The sequence below is a fragment of the Halichoerus grypus genome, chromosome 5 (genome assembly GCF_964656455.1).
Source record: "Halichoerus grypus chromosome 5, mHalGry1.hap1.1, whole genome shotgun sequence".
Classification (NCBI taxonomy): Eukaryota; Metazoa; Chordata; class Mammalia; order Carnivora; family Phocidae; genus Halichoerus; species Halichoerus grypus.
Genome location: NC_135716.1, coordinates 45153241 through 45170845, shown reverse-complemented (window position 1 = coordinate 45170845; position 17605 = coordinate 45153241). Strand labels below are relative to the sequence as shown.

Here is a 17605-nt window from a genome sequence, read left to right as displayed (position 1 = left end):
AGGAAACTTATGCATTCGCATGGAAAGATATCCAAGATAGACCGTAAGTGAAAAACAAGCAAGGTGAACAGGGTATAGTGTAAAACTAATTATATAAAGTGAGAGACATAATATACATCCACATATATATTTTATATTTAAACCTATTAGCTTTTTATTGAAGTATAACAATATACAGAAAAGTACATGTTAAGTGTAACCTCAAAGATGTTCATAAAGTGAATACACCCATGTAACTGGCACCCAGAGTCTAGGTCCTAGATCAAGAAACAGAACATTACTATCACCCCAGAAGTCTCATCATGCCCCTTCTAGTCACTACCCTTCTCTCTACAAGAGAAGTCAGTATCCTGATTTCTAAAAGCATAGCTTAGTGGTTTTTTTTGCACTTGATAGAAATGGACTCATACAAATATATACTCTTTTGTGTCTGATTTTTTTTCATCCAACATTATATTTCTGTGATTCATCAATATTGTTTTACATTGTCCAGTCTCATTGCTGTTTAGTGTCCCATTGTGTAAATGTGCCACAATTTATTTACCCAATTCTACAGTTTATGGGTATTTGGATAATTTCCAGTTTGAAGCTATTATAGATAGCACTGCTATGAATACTCTAGCATCTGCATATACATGTTCACATACCTAAAAGAGGAATTGATGTCATAGAATCTGCATAGCCACAATTTTAATAGAAACTGCTTTACTGTTTGCAAAATTGGTTGTACCAACTGATACTCCCACCAGCAGTGGGTATGAGAGTTCCAATTGCTACAAATCCTCACCCACACTTGGTATATTCTGTCTTTTTAATTTTTAGTTAGTATTTGTGTAGTGGTATCACACTGTGGTTTTAACTTGTAGTTCCCTGATAACTAACAGTGTTGAGCACCTTAAGTCCTTCATTTGCTATTTGCTATTTAGATAGCCCCTTTTGTGAGGTGTCTAGGTCTTCTGCCTAGTTTCCCATGGGATTATCTATTTTATACTTTTAAATGTTGAACAATGTGCATATATTACTTATTTTTTAAGTATTGTAATTGAAATATAAATTTTATAGAGTTCTATGCTTCACACTCTCTCCTTCTTGGAGATTTACAATATACTAATATTACAAAAGCTCTGAAAAGTCTTACCCTTTTCACCATCACCAAACAGTTTGTAGAAATGTTGTTTCTGTTTTTGTATGATTTTTATTTCTCATAGACTTAATTGCTTTTCACTTAGATTTTTTAAGTTTTCTCTCCAATTTTATCACATATTTCATTAGATCTATCAAACATCTATCAATATAATTTCCCCAAAACTCAAAATTAGATAATCTATAAAATCAATTACTTTAACTAGAGTCTTTCCCTTGGAATCTGCCATCTCCCTGCTCCAGTGAAAAAAGGTTGCTCTCTAATTCTGCCACTTCCTGGGGTTTACCTTCACATCCTCCTGGTTCTGTTTTCTGGACCCCATGTCTTTCTCTTTCTTGATTTATTCCCATGTTTTGTTGGAGCACATGTTCCTGTCACTTTCTTTCAAAAAAAAAAGAAAAAGAAAGAAAAGAAAAAGAAAAGGTGGATGGAAAGAAAGGAAACATTTGCATCCTTGTATATGTGAAAACATTTTTATTCTGCCCTTATACTTGATAGTTTGGCTGACTATAGAATTGTAGGTTGGAAGCTACTGTCTTTTAGAATTTGAAGAAATTTCATTTCACTGTGTTTTAGCATAAAAGTGTTATTGTTGAGAAATCTAATGCCATTCTAATCCCCATCCCTTTATTTTTGTTTCTTCCTTCTGAAAACCTGTAGAATCTTCTATTTGTTCTTATAGTTCTGACCTTTTTAAGGATGTGCTTACATATAGGTCTTTTTTAATTCACTGACAGTACTTGGTGGCCCTTTCAATATGGAGACCCCTGTCCTTCAAACCTGCCAAAATTTCTTGAATTATTGTTTTGATCATTTCCTCCCTTCCTATTTTTTGTTCTTTTTCTGGAACTCTTAGTTTATTAAATGACTGGAAAATTAAATGAATGAATGAATGAATGATGAATGAATGAATGGGGAAAGTTCTGAGCACTTTTTGTAGCAAAAAGTGTATTAAGCAATAAAGCACAGAGTATCAGACCATATCTTTAAAACTAAATATTTTATTTTAAATCATCAAAATTTTAAAATACAATGTTTCATCACAACTTCCCAGTATTGTAAAATATAACATTGCTACTCTCATTTGAGGCAACACAAAAATACAGGAAACATTTGTTCTCTGCTGACAAAAATACCCCATTCAAGTCAGGCATTCCTTATTACTGTGGCCTTAGAATTCATTAAAATGCCTAGTATGTACTTAGTATTGTATACAATATTTGCACTCACACTCTACAAAATAATCAAGTAGAAAGGTGTTTGTTCTAAGGTAAAAAACGGAAAGATGTTTGGTTGTTTTTGGTTAAAAATGAAATGCATTCCTCCCAGATCTATGAAAAAGAAATTTTTGCAGTCTTAGCTGGAATCAGAGGGACTGACTCTTCTCAAAGTTATTTTTCAATCTCCATATAGTTATGGACGCCAGAGAGAAGAGAGAGAAAAGTAGCTCCCTAGTAGAGGAGCACGGAACAGGAGCAAAACACCAGAACTTGTTAACAGAGTCAGACTCTGACAGGATTTATCACCCACCTCTCACTCCTGACCTGGAAGTGAGGGATGATTGGAGTCCAGGTAGGCAGGTGAATTTACACCCTACCTGACCCGCTGGGCTCATCAGTGCCAAACTCTCGAAGTCACCACCACGCCCACCCCTCACCCGCGCGTCTCGCGCAGGCGCGGAGTCGGTAATCCGGCGCCCCCGCCCGCACCCCGCCACCTCTGGGGTCTGGAGACTCCCCCACGACTATGAGGCTCAGAGAAGATTCCTCCCTGGTGTGAGAGCACGTCGACCAAAATCGGACAGCAGGCTGCTGAAAGGAACTTTTTTTTTTCCCTCAGAGAAAACTTTTCCCCAAACCTGGAAAGTTGGGGGGAAAGAAGACAAAACGAGCGTCCCTGGCTCCCTTCCCCACCCTAACCCCCGCCCCAGCCCCGCGGGTGTCGCCCAGAGCGTGGGGGCCGCACCACGTGGCGGAGATCCGGGGGCCGCGGGCCGGGGCCCCTCTCCCCGCCTCAGGGTCTGCCGTGACGTCACCTGAGAAGTTTGGGGAGGGAGGAGCTTGAACTGCCCGGCTCGGGTGGCTGGTGCGCCTGGGAAAGCCAGGTCGGGGGAGGAAGCTCCTCCTCGATGCGTAGCCCCGGCAGAGTTGACTCCGATACCCAGAAAAGTCCCCTCTGACTCCAGAAAAGCAACGACTGGCGTGACCCGCGGCGGGCATGGGCTGCCTCGTGACCTAGTGTCCCGCCGCGGGAAGTGCCCGGGCGCTCCGGCTCCGGCACAGGCGTCGGGGGGCGGGTGCGGGCTCCGAGCGCAGCCGAGGAGCCCCGGAAGCCGCCGAAGCGGCGGGCACACCCAGAGCCGGCCCGCGGCCTCAGAGCCCGCGCCGCCCGCGACCATGAGCCGGGAGGCTATCTGCAGCGCCCTGCCCACCATTCCCTGCCACAAGCTCGCCGACCTGCGCTACATGAGCCGCGGCGCGTCGGGCACCGTGTCGTCCGCCCGCCACGCAGACTGGCGCGTTCAGGTGGCCGTGAAGCAGCTGCACATCCACACCCCTATGCTCGACAGGTAGGGCACCCCCGCGGAGCCCCGAACACCAGCCCCGAGCAAGCGGGCTCTAGAGCCCAAACGGCGGCGACGCTTGCGGTCGGCCCCACCCCTCGTCACCTCTGGGCAGCCCTTCAAGGCTCGGGGCTTGCGTGGTGGGGAGAACTGGCTTCTCTGGAGATGCAGCCCTCGCATTCCTCTGCTCACCTCTTCTCTCCACCGCCCTCTCCTGCTCTGTCCCTCTTACTCCTGGGCCTCCTCTCTCCAGACACCAAAAGCAGGGTGTTTCGGTGTAGGCCTGCGGTTGTTTTTGTTTTGTTTGTGGTTTATTACGTATGGTCATGAAAGTTTAGATACCAAACTGTACTTGCTTTAGTTTCTCTTCTCACTCTCGCAGGGAAGCCTGTCCCCAGAGGATGTGTATTATTTTGCTAACAATACACTGAATCAGAAAACAATTAAACGACCAGAAATTTTGAATGTCTTTCACATCCTGAACAATTTCCGTGCACTGTCTAGGTTTTAAGGGAAAGTTAGTATTAGTTTCTGTTTCCAGAAAAACATTCCATTCCTATACCATTGACCTGTGATCGAATGTATTAGTCAGTAGGTCTAGTCATTTAGTCTTGTGTATTTGCCTTCCAGCAGAGATTTAACTAGGCCCTGCATTCAGCCCTTAGTGAGTTAACATCCGTGATTGCAACACTCCCCTCTCCTTCCCCTCTATCTAATGTCAGAATTCATCATGCTGGGTGCCTGATTGGTCAGAGGCTGTTAGTATCCAATGTCAGATAAATCCCTCAGCTTCAGCCCTACCAATGTTAACTGGACTTTCATCTGCCTGTAGCTTTACTTTGCTGCCTTGCTGTCAGGCTTGGATGGGCCAGATCTCACGGTAAATTTGAGACACTTGTGGAGACTGTTGCCACTTTTTGTATATCATAATCCAGATCTAGTGATATTGATAAGATGTGGTGTCTGTTTCACCGGGCCTTGAGTTCTGTGGAGCAAGTGCTGGGCAAATGTGTGTATGTGTATGTAGTCAAGTTTGAAGGGTGGTGGTTGGTTAGAAAGACTGAAAATATTTTATAATCAGCTATGTAAATTTCTGGATATCTAACCCTAATGGACCCTTTAGGTATTCTAAAGCAAGTTGATCTTCCTGTTTTGGATGCTGCTTCTCAAGATTTTAATTTTTCCAAGTTTTGTGCTATTTGAGAGCAAAGGAATGAAGAGGGGGTTCCCTTTCTATTCTTATTAACAATTTTCATAACCTAAAACTCTTCAGTAAATTGGTAGGAAATTCTGTTGTCAAAGAAGTCATAAGGACCAGTTAAACCCTCTGGCATTACTGCATTAGGTTCTTTTTCCCACTTGTTACCTAAGATGTTAACTTTAGCAGTATTCTTGTAATCTGAGCATAGGACAGGGCTATGCAGTTGACTCACAGGGTGTCCATTTCCTCACTTATAAAGTGGGAATAATAAATCATGTACTTGGGCTCTGGTGTGGAAAAGGTTTGCATTGTTCTTTGAGACCATCTGGAAGAAAAATAAGTTTATGTTCAGTTACGTGTTCTTATTTTAGTGATTGGTGAGTCATTCTCCGTAACCTGACTTCTCCCCAATGAGTGGGCCTTCCCCAACAATCTCCCGACTCTTTATGTGTGGATGAGTCTGATTGGTTCTTCAAACACCGTGTGGATGACATTAACTGTTTTGTGACTGAAATTTTGAGTTGGGTAATTTTGGTGATATGCCTATGAAAACTGTAATAACTTTTTATTTTTAAAAATATAAAACCTATTTTAGACCTATTTATTTTTGGCTTTTTCTGTTTTGCCACTTACTCAATTTTCCTGAAATCTGACTTCAGGAACTTTCCTTGATCCTTTCCTTTCTCTGATCAAGCAGTGGAATGGAAAGAACACAGGCTTTGGAGTCCCACAACTGCAATTCAAATCTGACTCCAACCCTGCCACTTAATGTTGGCCTGACTATTAGAAAATTATTTATCTGAGCCTCAGTGCCCTCATATAAAGTGGTGTTAAGGTAACCAACTTTAGAGGGTTGGTCTTCGGATGATAGTACATATAAAGTGTATGACACATAATAGGATCACAGTGGAAGGAAGAATGCCTGATACTCTTAATGAAAGAACAAGTGTATTAAGTATCACTGAGACTTCACTAGCATGCTCTCTCTTTAGTTTTTTTTTTTTCAGTGTATCTAGAAATCTTCAAGTCCATCCCCTGTCTCCCTGCAAGAGTGCTAAACAATAAGATGTAGTTCTTGTTGACCTCCATCTCTTACCTTTTCAATTTAGGGAGGATAAATTTAATTAAAACAGGTCTCATAAACTGAATAATAGGTTGCCTCACAGAGTATTAAGTGGCTGATAACAGGGAGAAGGAAAAAAGCTTTTTACTTTATGTCCTCTTGTAACTCTTGAATTTTAAAACATATAAATATATTACCTATTCAGAACATAAATAACTAAGATTTTTTGCTTTATTTTGGCTTTTGTTTGCTTTTAGAGCAAGCCTCATAGTCTGATGTGGAATGTCTGTTTTCTTATTTGAACAGCCATTCATCCAGGGCTTGAGTGGTTTAAGCACCAACTAACCATCATTGCTTACCCAATAAACTTCTGGAGATGTTTCTGTTTTGTTATTGCTGCTACCAACACATCTGTCTATGGTAAAAACCAGTGACATCTCCAATTCCCTTGCCTTTTTTTTTTATTTTTTTTTATGTCTACCGTAGTCACCACCGCCTGGGCATTCTATTCAGCTAGTGTTTTTCTTTCCATTTTCACTGTGACCTTTATAGTTTCAGACTCTCATTGCTTCACATCTTTAATTAGTATTGTAATATTCTAACACCTGACTTTCAAACTCTGCCCGTTTCTGCTGATCGTACATCCTTCTGCCAAGATAGTCGTCCTAAAAGTTTGCTCTGCTCATGTCATTACCCTGCTCAAAAACCTACAATCACAATTTGCTAACTACCAAATAGAGTGTAAATACCCTCACCTGGCTTTAGGGCTCTCAGATGAGGCTCTAGCCTACCCTATTCACCTTCATTCCTTTCACATGCTCTTTTAGGTATCCTGATTCATATTAAACAATCTGCCATTTTCCAAACACAACCTTCACTGTAACTTCCTTGAATACATTTGATACATATCTATTAGATATCTACCAGGTGCCAGGTCCTGTTTCAGGTCTGAGGGACACACAGATGAGAAAGAAAAGCAAAAGTCCTCCCATCTTGGAGGCCATATCCATCTTGGCCCTCTTACCAATGGTTGATATTCTATCTGCCCTTAAAGTACAGTTGAAATTCCTCTTTAAAGACCGTTCAACTCCCCTAGCCCAAAGTTTACTCTTTTTTCTGAGTTCCCCATAGTTCTCTATTTATTCATTTGCTTACTTACTTAACTTGCTTGCTTGCTTATTTATTTATTTGTTTATGATGGCACTTATCACATTCTGCCTTATGTTTTAAGTATGTATTTTCTTTCTTTTTTTTACTTGCTTTCCTTTTTTTAACTTTATTGAGGAATAATTGACACATGTAATTATATATATTTAAAGTGCACAACATGATGATTTGATAGACATATGCATTGTGGAGTGATTACCAAGATCAAGATAATTAACACATCCAAAGAAGACCTACAAATGACCAATAGGTATATATGAAAAGGTCTTCAACATCACTAATCATTAGGGAAATGCAAATCAAAATCACAATGAGTATTTATTTTTCTTAAAAAATTTCTTGGCAGCTTGAGGACACAGACTGTGTTTATCTTTATATTCTCCATAATGTTGAGCATAGTTTTTATTCATAATAAATGTTCAGTATTTATTTGTTTTGTGAATGAATAAGCAAATGAACCTGGGATCCAGAGTTGCCCCAGGGATCTGTTATAAGCATTTACCTCTTCTATGTGTTCTTTTCCTGAGTTCCATTGTATAATTTCTAAGCATTTTTGACCCTTATGCAACTATTATCATCTAGTCATTTAAATCTACAGCATTTAAATGTATTATGTAAGTATTTGGAAAAAATGCACATGGTATGCAACCATGAAATTTAATATAATATTCTAATCAAATATAATCTAATACAACATAAACTTTAATTAATTCAAACAGCAATAATTCTAATATCAATAGACTTTATAAACTTAATTCAAACAGCAATAATTCTAATATCAATAGACTTTATAAACTTTCTCAAATATTGTGTCCTTTTCCTTTCCTAGGAAAGTACAATAATAATAACCTGTGTATATCGCACTTTTTTCTGTCAGTGGCCCAGAGAAGTTATTGTGGACTCTAAACAGACCTGTGGAATGTATAGGGCAGGTATTATCCCTACTTTAAATATGAAGAAACTAAGGGACAGAGAAGTGCATAATTTACATGAGGTCAATAATGGGAGGAAAAATCTAGTCTTAATGTTATAGGCATGATTATTGTGTATTTTTCATTACTTTGAAATAATTATGCATTTTCTTTCTTTAGTGAAAGAAATGATGTTTTAAGAGAAGCTGAAATTTTACACAAAGCTAGATTTAGTTACATTCTTCCAATTTTGGGAATTTGCAATGAGCCTGAATTTTTGGGAATAGTTACGGAATACATGCCAAATGGATCATTAAATGAACTCCTACATAGGGTAAGTATCATGCATTTTTAGTAGCTATCATTCTGTTATTCAAGCTATCTAGTGTTTTGGTTTTACATATGATCAGATTATTTGGAGAGCTATAGATGAGTCAAAATAAGAATGGAAAACAATTACAGTGGTAAAGTTAGACAATTTATGACTTCTTTTGTGTTGTTAAAAATATCAGAGAGTCAGGCCCTGCATTCTGCAGGACTGAGGTTATTTTGCTTAGGTTACTGTTCCTGAGGTGTAAACTGAATTCCAGTAACCACATGTATATATAAAGAAGTAGGAGAGGGAAAGAGAACAGATAAACTCTGTACACTATATAACCTCCTGTTAGTTAAGTCAAATTTTATTTTATCTTAAAAACAATTTAGGATTCGGGCGCCTGGGTGGCTCAGTTGGTTAAGCGACTGCCTTCGGCTCAGGTCATGATCCTGGAGTCCCGGGATCGAGTCCCGCATCGGGCTCCCTGCTCAGCAGGGAGTCTGCTTCTCCCTCTGACCCTCCCCCCTCTCATGTGCTCTCTCTCTCTCTCTCAAATAAATAAATAAAAAATAAATAAATAAAAATAAAAAAAAAAAAAAACAATTTAGGATTCAAATTAAATGTTAATAATGCCAGTCCATAAAGTTCTAAATAGGCCAAATAAGTCTGTCTCTGAGTACCAAATACATTGGTTTTTCCAATAATAGACAAAGGCATGAGCCATTTATCTTTTTATCAATGTACTAGTTACTCTGGCTTTGATTGTGAATCCCATCAGTAAGCAAACTGGAGGGGTGGGTCCTCATTCTTATCAGTAAGCAAATTTGTGGATTCTTAGTCTCAAACTGTATGTATTCATCTATTGTTGTTTGCTTGATCTTATATTATTAATACTATCTGCAACCTACAGTTTCTCTCGAGAAATCTTTTTTAAATCACTCGATCTGTTTTGTGAGTGTTAGTTTAGTTAAAATCTGGTAACATGATCTGTAAATTCCAATTAGTGGATGCTCCTAAATTCTGATACATCACAACGTTCTGTAAGCAAACGAGAGAATGGATGCCACTCATGGAGTGACTTCCTCTTTATTGCAGCGTATATCACTTTCTATTTATGACAGGACCATCTGAGACAAGGACAGAGTACAATAACTGGTGTCTGTGTATAATATTTGTATAACTAACACAGCAATCAAGATACAAATATTACTTAAGCACAATTTCCTTTTTAAAAAAATGAATATAAGTATAAATTCTAATATTTTCTTCCCACACCCCAGTACCCATTAGATACTCTGATACCCAAAATTGGAACCCATTAGAAATTATAGAGCCTCCTTCCGGGGACTGCCAACCCCTAGAAGGAATCATAACATATAGAGTGAGTGTTCTACCTCTGTCTCCATGATCAAAAGCCTCCATGTGATACTATACTGCACAGAGGCCTTATGACTCCTTTGAACTACACAATTTTTAGAAGAAAATTACCTTTTCACAGACTAAAAGATTCAGTTACTCACTGGGATGGAGGTCTGTGTATACCAGAGGAAGTAATGTTTTATGTTTCTTTTGGTTTCCTTTGTGGTATTATTAGAGCGGGATTTATCTTGAAGTACTCTCCCCCAACCTCAAAGAAGATTGTTGAAAAAAATCAAAATAGAATGTAAACAGCACGTTAATCGGAGAGCTATATGCTTACCCATTTGCAGAAAAAATTGTCAAGAACAGATTTGAGCTTTCAGTAAAAGCATACTTTTTCATGTCATTTAGAACGTATCCAGTAGCTTGGTGCCTGGTGATTCATTGCCAGATCTTCCCAAATTATCTAATTTTTCTGAGTATGTTCATTCTCCTAGGAAGCTACACTAACTTTTATGTTCAAAAAGTTCAGATGAATATCACTTTAAGTACCAAGATATATAAAACATTATATTTTAAATATGTCTGTATTGCATACACTTAAAAATGAAAATGATCTTTGTGTCTTTCACAAAAGCAAAACTTCCAAAGGCTAAATTTTCAAGCTAGAATACAAAAATTGTATGATAAGAAGTATGAGAAATTCATGCTTAGTAAATAAACATAATATGGTCATAATTTTAATTGATGTAATGATTATTATAATAAGGTATGATTTTATATCAATAGGAAAATTAAAATATAAATTTTGAGTTAATGGTATGTACTAAAAAGAAATTTTTTGTGCGTGTGTGTTTGTGTGTGTGCATGTAGTTATTTGATACAAACCATAGAATGAGAGATAGGTGTGAGTATAGGTAATGTGTTTGGGTATTACACAGGAAAAAAAAAAAAATTGAAAACTGTTTAAATGAAGAAAGAAGAGCCAATATCATGTAGTTGTATTACCAACATAAACTAAAAGGAAATAACAGTACTATAAAGTCATCATTATTTTTTCTAAAAATTGAGGAAAATAAGATATACATGGATGTTAAATAATATCAAATTGATACCAGGATACTATGTAATAAAAATGAACATATGTCTTGACCTTTGTTTATACTGTATTTCCACATAGAATATTTAATTTTCTAAGTGGAAATGTAATGAATATGGTCACTTATTTTAGTTTTGTTTATTTTCATATATATGAAGAAAACAGAATATCCTGATGTTGCTTGGCCACTGAGATTTCGCATCCTGCATGAAATTGCACTGGGTGTAAACTACCTGCACAATATGAATCCTCCTCTACTTCATCATGACTTGAAGACTCAAAATATCTTATTGGATAATGAATTTCATGTTAAGGTAATTACTTAAAAAAAAAGTTTATCTGCATCCTTGAGATTAATAGTTTTAAAAACTTTTTAGTGTTTTTTTCTCTACTTAACCAATTTAATATCTCTCTGTTTCCCATAGCCTATAATTCTTTTCTTCAGTGTCCCTTCTTCCAGCTTCAGTGGCTTACTTATTCCTAGACTTGAAAGATAGATAGAATTATGGTACAAAATACAAAGTCATTATGTCCTTAATTGAAATGATCAAGTAAGCCCTTTTTTTTTCTTTTGATTTTGCAGTTATTATAGATTCACAGGAAGTTGCAAAGATAATACAAAGAGAGTCCATGAACGCTTCACTCAGTTTCTGCCAGTGATTACATTACATGTAATTATAGTACAATTTCAAGTCCAGGAATTTGACATTGGTACAATGCATGTATATAGTTTATGTGTTACTTTATCACATGTGTGACCATCACAGCAATCAAGATATAGCACTATTCTATCATCACAAATACATCACTCATGCTACCCCTTTGTATTCACACTCGTCTCCTCCCTTCCACTATCCCTAACCACTGACAACCACTAATCTGTTCTCTATCTCTATGATTTTGTCATTTTGGAAATGTTGTATAAATGGAATCATACAGTATGTGGTATTTTGAGATTAGCATTGTTTACTTAGCATAATACCTTTGAGATCCATCCAAGTTGTTGCTTATATCAATAGTGGTTCTTTTTTATTGGTAAATGGTATTTCATGGTATGTGTATACCAAAGTTGTTTAACCATTCACCTACTGAAAGGTATTTATATTGTTTCCAGTCTTTGGCAGTTACAATAAAACTCCTGTGAACAATCCTGTGCAACTTTTTGAATGAACGTAAGTTTTTGTTCCTCTAGATAACCAAGAGCTAATGTCCAGGAGTGCAGTTGCTGGGTAAGGGTTTGTTTAGTTTTTTAGGAAACTACCAAACTATTTTTGAGGGGCTGTACCTTTGTACATCCTACCAGCAATGTATGATTGACCTAGCTTTTCCATATCCTGACCAGCATTTGGTATTGTCACAGTTTTTTATTTTAGCATTATAATAGGTATATAGTGATAGCTCATCATAGTCTTAATTCCATTTTCCTAATGGCTAATGATGTTGAACACTTTCTCATTTGCTATCTATATCCTTTTCAGTGAAATGTCTCTTCATGTCTTAAGCCCATTTTCTAATTGGATCCTTTGGATTTTTATTACTGGGTTTTGAGAGTTCTTTAGATTTTTAAATATGAGTCCTTCATCAGATATGTAGTTTGCAAATATTTTCTCCCACTTGGTGGTTTGTTCTTTTCATCCTTTTAACGGGTCTTTCACAAAAGTTTTAATTTTGATGAAGTCCAATTTATCAGGGTTTTTTTTTCCTTTATGATAATTCTTTGCTGTCATATCTAAGTAGCCTTCATCAAGCCATAGGTATTAAAGATTTTCTTCTAGTTACCTTCTAAAAGTTTTAGAGTTTTATGTTTTACACTTAAATCTAGGACCTACTTTGAATTAACTTTTGTAAAGGTCATAAGATTTAGGTGCCCAAAGGCCCCAGGTGTAGTAGTGATTTCATAGTTTACCCTGTATCTAACTGATGACAGCAAATAAAAAGTAGTTGCTAAGTAACTAACACTAAATGTAACTCACTTTATTTTTATGTTATTTTACTATACTTCTTATAATATATGTAATTAGAGATTAAATATCAAAAAATGTTCAAAGAAAAAATAACAGGGAGGTTGGAACAATAGAAAAATTAATACAAAAAATGTGAGAAAAGTTAAATAAAAAACAAAACCTCTGTTAAAGGCACTTCCTCTCCCTAGAATAAAATGGGAGGGGAAAGGAAAAGAAGCAAGCTGCCATCTCAGTACTACTAAAAAAAGAAACTAATCTATTACATCAGCTATAAAACCACACAGGTAGAAGTGCCTTAATGGTCAGCAAGTCCATTCAAGTCTGAATCCTCACTATGATAGTCCCTTATCTCCCAAGGCAGTTAGTCTATGACAGGGGAGTCTTAATATCCATCCTTAAATTGAGATTTCCTTATGTGATTAATCAAACGCCTTCCGTTTGTTTTCATCCATGGGTCCTAGTTCTATTCTTTGTGATAAACTAAATACTTCCCATATGACAGCCCTCTCAATGTTTACAGATGGCTATAATCCCCATGCCTCTCACATACACTCGTGTTTTGTTCTTCTGTCTTCTGAACATCCTTAGTTCTTTCAGCCAATTTCCTTATTACATTGCTTTTAATCGCAGGTGCTATCCAGATGCTTCTGTGTTTAAATCTCTGTTAAATTTTTATCCTCACAATGAAACAAAATACTCCTTGTGACCTTCTGAATATAGACTTGAATGGAAGTGTCATTTCCCTGGTCCCTAAGCACTTTGTTTAATACTTAATGAATCATTGGCTTTTGGGGGGTGATCATATCACAACATTTAAATTGGGCTTAACATCAACAAGCCCTGAGAGGTTCTTTTGTTCAGGTATTATTGCTTAAGTCACGTCTCCTTATCGTGTACTTTGCAGAATACTTTCTGGACATCATCAAAGTTTATTTTGTTAGATTTGAGTGATCACTTCAGCCTCTTAAGATCTTTTTCAGTATCATTTCTGTAGCCCAAGGGTTTTAACTTTGTCTCCCAGCTTTGTGTCATCCTCAGATTTAATTAGCTAGTTTTTGTATCTTTAAGTCATGATTAAATATTAAACCAGTACAGAGCTCAGATCAGAGCCTCACAACATGGTGCTTAGAACCTCCTTCCAGGTCAGTATCAATCCTTAATTAGCACTTTTGGAGAATAATCATTAATTTTGTGTGGACTACTTTGTGCAGAACTGTTTTACAGCCCATATTTCTCCATTTTTTCCTTGAGAATATCATCAGGAGTCCTTGCTTGACTACTTTCCCAGGTGTCCTGGCTTTTTCCCTCACCTTCTTCAGAATGGCTTTCCCTGATGACCCACCCAGTTCCTCTGTGTCTTTGTACCTTGATTTATGCTTCTGCATATTATTTTTCACCATCTGTCATATTTTTATTAATATGTTTATTGACTATCTCCCCCAATTAGAAAATAAACTCCACGAAGACTGAAATTTAGTCTATTTTATTAACTGCCACCTGCTCAGCAGGTGCCATATTGAAGCATTAACTAAGTATTTGTTGAATAAACAAATGAATGAATTCCAGATCTTCTATATATACCAGATAGGCCTGATAACTTAATAGTCAAGCATGTTATTATAAAATAAAGTGTTTTATAATATGCAAACTGTTTTAACATTTACTCTTTGACAGTACTACTACTGTCAAAAAAGGAAATGAAATTGGTCATAATTTTAGTCAGTAAATATTTATGGAGCAGCAGTGACATTGTGCCACGGACTTGGGATATAGCATGTGAGACCTGAAATTGACCACTAGTCTGATATGATTTGTTTTTCATGAATTCTTGCTGGTATCCCTTTTATTAAATTTTATAAATTTTTTAAGCAGGGATTAAGGATAGTGTCTGCCAATAAGTAGATTTGCAAAATCAACATTTTCTTTCCTTTTTGAAAGTCAGAATGTCATTTACTTTTCTCATATCCTGTAGTACCTCTCCATTCTGTCCCACAAAGAACGCTGATAGCACCATGGAGATATTTGCAAGTATTCTCAATAACCTGAAATATATATAAAATAACATGAGATTTGCATTTTTTAAACCTTTCAATGTCCTTGGACTATACTTTCTTCATCTCAGTCTGGAAACTATACTTAGCAGAGTAAACAGAAGCAAAGTAATAGGTAATGATTCTTACTTTCTTGTTTTCACTGATCAGCAGGGTATCCTTGGTCTTTCTTTGATATGAATAGAATTTAGAATAGTTTGGCTAGGTTTAGTTTTTATAATTTTTATTAATTTAGTACATACAGAGCTGTGACCTTTCTAATACTATTATAAATAGTGACATTCTTTTACATGCATCTTATGTGTCTCTACTTTGTACTTTATAAATGTCCGTTAAAAGTCAAAGCTCATCACTGACTCATGAAAAAGTAACAGTTATTTAATCTACCTATCTTCTTGGAAAGGCCTTAAATGAAGTGCAAAATACCTTTAAAAATACTTAATGAAATTAAATGGAAATTTACACCTTGCTACCGTTTTCTGAAGTAAGTTTTCTCACTGGAATGCTGACCAGAAACATAGTATCTGAAAGAAAAATGTTTACTACTGATTAAGGTCAACTGAGACTTTTCTACTTTAAAAAGGATACATTAGTTTGGTTATCTGCCACGTGTCCATTAGTGCACCTTAGATACAAATGAACTAGTGATAGGCTTCTTTGAAATGAAAATATTTATATGTGCCATATTTGCTTTCTCTGCTATTCTCTCAGTCCGGTGTGCAAACCAGAATACTTTAGGGTTATTCTTCGTAACTTCTTACTGATGATAACTTTATAGTATTATAGATACGGATAGTATATGTAAATGAAAATAGCTATTCTACTAGGGTGAGAGGATTGCGGATTTTTATGAGTAGTGTGTTTTAATTTCCTCTAATTTTTAAAATCATCTTTTTAGTTAAAAAGAAAGCCCTTAGCTTCAAAATGCATATTAAGATCTTGTGTAGAATGGGAAAGTTCTTATTCTCTGTCTTCATGGCTGAATGATAAATTTATCAAGACCTTCAAGAAATCGTGGCATTCTTATTCCTTCCCTCACATTATTCACTTTTATCCTTCTGTTGAAGATCCAGATTTAATGAGTCATGCCTTTCATAATGGTATTATTTGTAACAGAGAAAGGGGAGAAGTATAGTTCCATGTGAAAACCAGACTAAATCAGCTCATAGAATTCTGATTAAGGTTTTTAGGTCAGGTTTGAAAATAAAGATGAAGATCTTAGGTGAAGGAGCACATAAGGAAGCAAGCTCAGGAATACATTTTCTACAACACTGTATTCAAACCAACATTTAGCCCAGGAATTTGCAAATTATGGTTCAGGTATAAGGTGAGACCACATCTCAGATTTTTTTTTTTTTTTAACATTTTTCACTTGTGGGGGCACCTGGGTGGCTCAGTCAGTTGAGTGTCTGCCTTCGGCTCAGAACATGATCCCGGAGTCCTGGGATCGAGCCTCACATCGGGCTCCTTGCTCAGTGGGGAGCCTGCTTCTCCCTCTCCCTCTGCCTTTCCCTCCTCGCCACTTGTGCTCTCACTCTTGTGCTCTCTCTTTCTCTCTTTCTCTCAAATAGATAAATAAATAAATAAATAACATTTTTCACTTGTGGCATGAAAATAAACTCTACTTATCATAGTAATGCTTATCATTCTAGCAAATGTGCAACTGGAGTGCTGTTTTTTTTGGTTTTAGAGGGTAGGTGGGAAGAACAGATTGTATTGAATAAGAGCAACCTGTATACAAAACAATAATATTAACACATATGGATCACTTATTATGTGATAATGTTCTGAATGCTTTGCTTAGAATAAGTTATTTAATTTTCTCACTACAACCCTGTGATATAGTGTTATTATCCCCAGTTTGCAGGTGGGTAATCATACAGAGGCACAGAAAAATTTAAAAACTTCCTCAAGTTCACACACAATTAAGTGGTAGAATTGGAATATAAATGTAATATAACCTTAGGCTCTAGAACCCATGTTCTCAGCCACGTGGTATATTGCCTTTCAGAATCAATCCAGCTTAGCTCTTCATGTATTGGCACCATGTTTTCTCTTGGTCTTTTCTATTTTTTTTCTTAGACTTACCCTTTTATTTTAATAATGTATGAAAAAAATCATATAGTCCGCCCCCTCCCTTCTTAAAGTAATATTTTTTAATATCAAATTCATCTAAACACTAAACAAATTTTCTTCTATTAAAATTAGTAAAAGTATATGAGTTAAATAATTGAAACACAGATGGTGTGCTAGATAGAATTCATTTCCCTCTGTTGGCTCTAACTTATGCAGTGTGAAGATCTAAGTAATTTAAATGTTTTTAAAGATTCACTACACCCTTTTGTCCATTAAATACTCTTTCTGTTCTTATATTTTGTCTTCCATTTTTTAAAAAATAAGGAAACCTTTAAATAGAGAGTTACAAGATGTTGTATAACATCTATACAAAATTTACAAGTGAAGCAAAACTGTAAAGGATATATCAAAAGTATAGAATGGCACCAATAATTCTTTAGGCAGTACTTGTTGTGGACATAAATATGTTTTATATGCTAAATAGACTGTTGCCAACAGATATGATTCTTTTAGTGGTACGCATAAATCATATAATAATGACCTATACTATATTGGAATTTTACTTGCTTCAGAATTTAAGGTTACTATTTTTAGGGCATTGTAAATAAGAACATATAAACCTGAGTTACAAACAATGCCAAGTGGCAGTCATATTAGATACCAGTAGTTTAGCAGTTCTGTGAGGTGTAGG

The 17605-nt window shown here is 36.5% G+C and overlaps 1 protein-coding gene across 2 annotated transcripts in view; it reads left to right on the top strand.

Moving 5' to 3' along the window:
- The first annotated feature begins 3220 nt into the window (after nt 1-3220).
- RIPK2 (receptor interacting serine/threonine kinase 2) overlaps nt 3221-17605 on the top strand; it is a 29435-nt gene continuing 15050 nt past the window's right edge. The window contains exons 1-3 of one of the 2 annotated variants that reach the window (XM_036105523.2): nt 3221-3713; nt 8230-8383; nt 10982-11137. In XM_036105523.2, coding sequence (XP_035961416.2) covers nt 3541-3713; nt 8230-8383; nt 10982-11137 — 483 coding nt within the window. In that variant the 5' untranslated portion in view covers nt 3221-3540. Of the gene's footprint in view, nt 3714-4485; nt 4588-8229; nt 8384-10981; nt 11138-17605 lie in introns of those variants that run through there. The other variant, XM_036105536.2, reaches the window with a different exon arrangement.